Source organism: Chanodichthys erythropterus, chromosome 18 (assembly GCF_024489055.1).
Source record: "Chanodichthys erythropterus isolate Z2021 chromosome 18, ASM2448905v1, whole genome shotgun sequence".
NCBI lineage: Eukaryota > Metazoa > Chordata > Actinopteri > Cypriniformes > Xenocyprididae > Chanodichthys > Chanodichthys erythropterus.
This window is the reverse complement of record NC_090238.1, coordinates 1,651,445-1,657,650: the sequence shown is the minus strand read 5'-3', so window position 1 is coordinate 1,657,650 and position 6,206 is coordinate 1,651,445. Positions and strand designations below refer to the sequence as shown.

Below are 6,206 nucleotides of genomic sequence, written 5' to 3'. Positions count from 1 at the left end.
TCTGACTTTATAACTGGTAATTGCGAGTTAATATCTTGCAATTCTGACTTTATTTTTCATAATTCTGACTTTATCATAATTGAGACTATTTCTCATAATTGCTTTTTTATGTCTCGGACGTCTGATTTTATAACTCGTAATTGCGAGTTTATATCTTGCACTTCTGACTTTATTTTTCATAATTGTGACTTTTATTTCTCATAATTGCAATTTTATATCTCACAAGTCTGACTTTATAACACATTTGCGAGTTTATATCTTGCAATTCTGACTTTATTTCTCAGAATTGTGACTTTTAATTCTCAGAATTGCTATTTTATATCTCGGAGGTCTGATTTTATAACTCATAATTGCGAGTTTATATCTTGCAATTCTGACATTATTTCTCATAATTGTGACTTTAAATCTCACGATTTGGACTTTATAACTCGCAATTGCATGTTTATATCTCAGTTCTGAGAAAAAAAGTCTGAATTGCGAGAGGTACACGCAATTGGAAAAAAATGTCAGAATTTTGAGATACAAAGTCACAATACCTTTTTTTATTTTTTATTCCGTGGCGGAAACAAGCTTCCATAGGCTTTACACCAAAATCACACATCTGGACATCATAACACAGCGATATCCAATAGATATTAAGAACAATATCATGACATTACATCATCTACACTTGCATTTATAAGGCAAGAAGAGTTGGAGAGTTGAGGATATCGACGCTAGATTCTGCTTTGGTCACGCCACCTTTGCAACCATCCAGTCCCTCGGCCAGGGAGTCCAGCTCGGGGCAGGCGAAGGTAAATACAGACAGATAGTTGTTGCAGGTGGGTGTGGAAGCGCTCACCACCGGGGTGGTCAAAGGTTCGAGATCATTGGCCACAGACTTGTACAGGGTTTCCCAGTCCGTGATGCCCAGCGAGCCGGACAGGTCAATGTCGGGGACAGAGCGAGCCGTTTCCGCCGAGACTCGGTCCTCGTCGACGGTGGCAAGGAGCTCGTCCCTGATGTCCAGAGAGGGCTCGAGGTCGCACAAACTGACCTCTGCACTGGAGCACAACAGGATGTTGGAGTTCCCAGAAATAGCGGTGGAAGGTACCGTTGGGATCTCCATGTCCTGCAGGGAAGCGCCATCTTGCGGACTATCCTCTGAGAGTTTGCTGGACGCTTCGGGAGTTGGAAGTGGCTGAGGAGACTCTGGAAACAGGCAGTCCAGCTCTTCAGGCAGTTGGCAAAGAGGTTTATGAGTGGCGAGAACGTACTCAAGCCTCTCCTTTTCCTTTAGGAGATTCTCGATTTCAGCCTGGAGGGCGGCTTTGTCCTCTTCTAGCTTGTCTGTTTCCTGGAGAAACCAAAAACTGGGTTATTCCACGAACAGACAGACTTAAAGGAATTGTTCACCTAAAAATAATTTACTCACTCTCATGCCATTCCAAACCTGTAAGACTTTCATTCATCTTCAGAACACAAATGAAGATAATTTAAATGAAATCTAAGAGATTGAAAGTCTCACCCAAAACTCTGATGCTTCAAAACGTTCATTAAGAAATAAATCCGTATGAATCAAGTTTAACAGATGACGTACTGTAATCTCTCAACCAGTGTTTCAACCGTGGAAAGACATCAATAAAACAGCTTGAGAATAATATCTCACATTCACCTCAGGTCAGTCATTCAGTGTCCACAGCATGTTAGTTCACTCTAGAGGAGCATTTCACTAAATATATGCACTATATTAGCTTATATATTCATTATATTTACTTTACCTGTTAGTAATGTCTTAATTATTTAATATGTTCAAATTAATTTGTCATGAAAACAAGTTATGCAAATAATGTGTAAATGATTATATTTAATAAATGAATTGAGTAGAAACATACTTGAAAAATAGCTTTATTATTAGATTGATAACTTAATGCAAAACCTGCTTTATGTGCAATTTATATTTAATTAAATTGTAATTAAATGTAAATTCTAATTCTAATTTAGTTTATTTAAAGAGAGAGACACAAAAAATAATCAATTTTATGTTTAGTTTTCTCCCCTTCTGAACCGTGACTTCAATACGAGGAACGTACCGAACTGTGATGTTTGTGTACCGTTACAGCCCTACTTTATATGATGAACATTTAATTTAGGTTTTAATTCACATATAAACACTGATCAGCAAACATAAACAGAAGCTCAACCACACTAGAACAAACCTCATTGTTTTTTCTGAAAGCTTAGACATGATTAATTAAATCAAATCTGTTCCTTATAACATGAATTAAACTTGGATTAAACCACTTGATTCATTTTGATTTATTTCACGATCTCTCAGTGAAATAAAGCATCAGAGTTGTGGGTGAACAGATTCTCTCAGATTTAATTTAAAAGATCTTCATTCTGAACATGAAAGAAAGTATTATGGGTTCAGAACGACATGAGGGTTGAGTAATTGATGAATTTTAATTTTTTGGGTAAAATATTACAATTTAAGGTTAATAGTTGGTCACATTAATGAACTGTCAGCACAGTTGCACAGGCAAAAAGGTCCAGTGACTGTGAAATGTTTTCACATCTCTGGGGTTCTCAGAGGTAGAAGTCATGAAACGTCTATAGTGGTGAATGGGAGATGACAGCAAATAGGATTTATTTTGCTCCAACAGCAAAGAATAAAGGCTCCACTGTCAATAGTGTGCCGATGTATGAAGTTGACTAACATGGCAAATTAGTGAGACCAACTTGAACCCTGATGCAAAATCTGCATGGGGAAATCTTTTGGCCACACGAGAAATTCTCAACCGTGTGGATTCCTACTGAAATAACTGGATTTGACCTGTGAAAAATCTCTGAACAATGGAAAATGTGACCGCACCTTTAGCATGTTTGGTAGGTGGATTCACCTGATCATTGTAAATATTGCTCTTGTTTGTTTGAACATCCCAACTAGCTCGCACAACAACAGTTACTCAATGATGTGAGTTTGGGCGATGGGAACTAACAATCAGTATTTCACACTTCACCTTTAAATTTGGGTCTGTTCTTGGTATGACATCAAAAGCCTTGGACAATCCCATCTAACAGGGATCGTTCTCAGAACTTTGGAAAGGTTCCGGCAAATTTATGAACAAACGTTCTTCCAGTAACATTAATAGAATGTACATTCAACACTATAAATAATGCTGGGTTAAAAACTACTCAAGTTGGGTTGAAAATGGACAAACCCAGTGATGGGTTAAATGTTTGTCCAACCTGTTGGGTAGTTTTATTCTATTGTTTAAAAATGAATACATGCCTGGCTTAAAATGAACCCCAGATATGTTGGATATTTAAAAGTCAGACACATAATTACTACACTCTAAAAAATGTTTGGTTAAAAACAACCCAAGTTGGGTTGAAAATGGACAACCCCAGCAATTGGGTTGTTTTAACCCAGTGGTTGGGTTAAATGTTTGTCCAACCTGCTGGGTAGTTTTATTTAACTACTGATTAAAAATGACTATATGTCTGGCTTAAAATGAATCCAAAATAGGTGCGAAATTAAAAATCAGACACATAATTACTAGAGGCAACAATAATAATCAAAAGGAGTATATTTATTAAAAAGCAATATAATAAATGTTTATTGTTTATTATTCATTATCTTATTAATAAATGCTCATTTATTAAACATATTAATAAATGTTAATTTCCAGGATATTTTGGGTTCATTTTAAGCAAGCAATACAATCATTTTTATACAACAGTTGAGTTAAATAAAACTACCCAGCACGCTGGGCAAACATTTAACCCAACCACTGGGTTAAAACAAACCAATTGCTGGGTTTGTCCATTTTCAACCCAACTTGGGTTGTTTTTAACCCAGTATTTTTTAGAGTGTAGAGGGAACAATAATAATAAAAAGGTGAACATTTATTAATAAGCAATTTAATGCATGTTATCATTAAACTTATTAACAAATGTTCATTTCCAACATATGTTGGGTTCATTTTAAGCCAGACATGTAGTCATTTTTAAACAATAGTTGAGTTAAATAAAACTACCCAACAGGTTGGACAAACATTTAACCCAACCATTGGGTTAAAACAACCCAAACACTGTGTTTTTAAATTTTTACACTGCAAAAAATGCTGTTCTTACTTACTTGTTTCTAGTCAAAATATGTTTTCTTGACAAGTAAAAATTATTTTCTTGTTTTTCTTGTAAGGAAAATAATCTTATATCAAACCAAAAATAAGCTATATAATCTTGTTTTCAGTTTGGATTAAGATTATTTTGCTTGCTTCACTTAATTTTGACTTTTTTTTTTGCAGTGTAACCCAACTTGGGTTGTTTTTTAGAGTGAAAGTTATCAATAATGTTCTCAAAACGTTAGCACAAAACATTATTTATACATAGTTAATGGGAGGGTTTTTTATGTTAAATGTTACTAATTGTTTCAGATCATTAAAAAGTATCGTTCCCATAACGTTTGCAAAATAATAATGTTCCCTTACCGTTTTTTAAAGTTTCGAGCGTTCAAAGAACATCCAGAATCGCAATATCTTGTTAGCTTGAATGGCGCAAAACTGCGTCGCGTCATGGATTGCTTTTGTAACAGTGTGTGAGTAAACAGAGGCGTGATTTTGTGAATGAAGTAGTGGAGTCTGTACTCACAGCCTGCAGGGTGTCGGTGAGTTCTCTCCGTCTGTTGCGACACTTCGCTGCAGCCATTTTATTTCTCTCTCTCCTGATCCTCTTCTTCTCCTCTTCCTCCGGAGAGAGCTAGTCAAAGGAAGACGAATCGCACTTGTCATGTCGAAGAATCAGTGCTAAAATACTCGACTTCTATCGCCACTTATTCAAAAGCGTCTTTCTCTGCAATGCGTCTAAAAATAGTCTATTGTTGCAGACTTGCTGTGACCTGAATATAAAGTGGATGCTGCTGGTCTAGGCAACATGCCAAAGCTAGAGCTGCATCCCCATCAATCCCAGCCAGGCACATGCTCCATCACAGAACAGCACGCGTGCCAGACACGCAGCCACGTACCTGCTCGCTCTTGCTCTTCCTGGCAGCGCTTTTCCCCTTGTTCCCAGCGTTCTTGCTCTTGCTCTCGGCTCTAGCCAGAGACGGAGACACAGACGTGATGATCGTCGGCTGGACCATCCACTGCAGGTCTGGCGTGCTGGAGATCGCCGTGACCGTCGGGACGAACGAGCCCGGAGACTCGGCATCCGCGCACGAGCCCTGTGATGATGATGATGATGATTGCGACGGGGAAATAATTCAGTCCAGCTACATAAACACAACACTGATTTACGCGCATCTGGGTAGCCAGACTTCAAAAGATCTCTTTATTAATTCACACTTATGACTCTTTCTTTAAATACAGTCGCGCATCTAAAAATAGTCTCCTGATCAATATTTAACTTTTGCATTGTCTCTGACGTCAATGCTTACGCAGAGCTGCTGTGGGCTCTCCTCACTGGATTTATTTTGCTCAATGAACAGCTGCATTTTTACAATGCTTTACCAGGTTTCAGTGCATCGCAAAGGATGCGCGACACAACATCACATTCAACATCTGATAAAGAGATGAAGCGATAGTCTGCTGGCCTATTCAAAATACGCAAACATTTAATAACACGTAATTCAGAATAACACATCTCCAAACACTGATACAGGGATGCATTTGTGTTACTTATTAGCAATTAAAGCACATGCCTCGGATGCCTTGGGTTTTATGATGATGTATAGCATGAAAGTGAAAACATCTGTCATACCTGTGAGCTGCTGCTGTCCATCGGCGCATCCGCGCAAGGCTGGTGCGCGCGCGCGTCCCCGGCAGAGTCCGGATCAGTCTTCTCTTTGCTCAGGAACATTTCTCCAGCACTCACGGAAAGACGAAACTATTGACTGGATTCCAGCTCTTCTGGTCCAAGAACTCGCTTCGTGATGTTGGAGTCGCTCTCTCCAGGTTTATAAACCTGGTCAGTGACACTCAGCTGCGCGAGCTCCTATTTATAGTGCGCCTGGATTTTATGAATGAAACGGGCCGTACCATTCCGCATGTGGGGAGCTCCTCTGGAGGACATGCGAGGAAAACTGAGTTTTCTGTGCACATTTGTGCATATTATTGTTTAATCCATTTTCAGCTAAGATTTGCCTTCACTAAATATTGCTGTAGTGAAGCTGCGCGCGTGAATCGATGGGGAACCCCTGCGAGGACGAAACGTGGTCCGTGCTA

The 6,206-nt window shown here is 38.7% G+C and overlaps 1 protein-coding gene across 1 annotated transcript; it reads right to left on the bottom strand.

Annotated features, from left to right (window-relative positions):
* Positions 1–676: 676 nt before the first annotated feature.
* On the bottom strand, positions 677–5,476 carry fosaa (v-fos FBJ murine osteosarcoma viral oncogene homolog Aa). The gene is made up of 4 exons (XM_067368145.1): positions 5,390–5,476; positions 5,009–5,206; positions 4,636–4,743; positions 677–1,336 (listed from the first exon to the last, which is right to left on the bottom strand). Exons 1-4 carry the CDS (start codon positions 5,474–5,476, stop codon positions 677–679), a joined length of 1,053 nt encoding a protein of 350 aa, XP_067224246.1.
* Between the last annotated feature and the right edge of the window lie 730 nt (positions 5,477–6,206).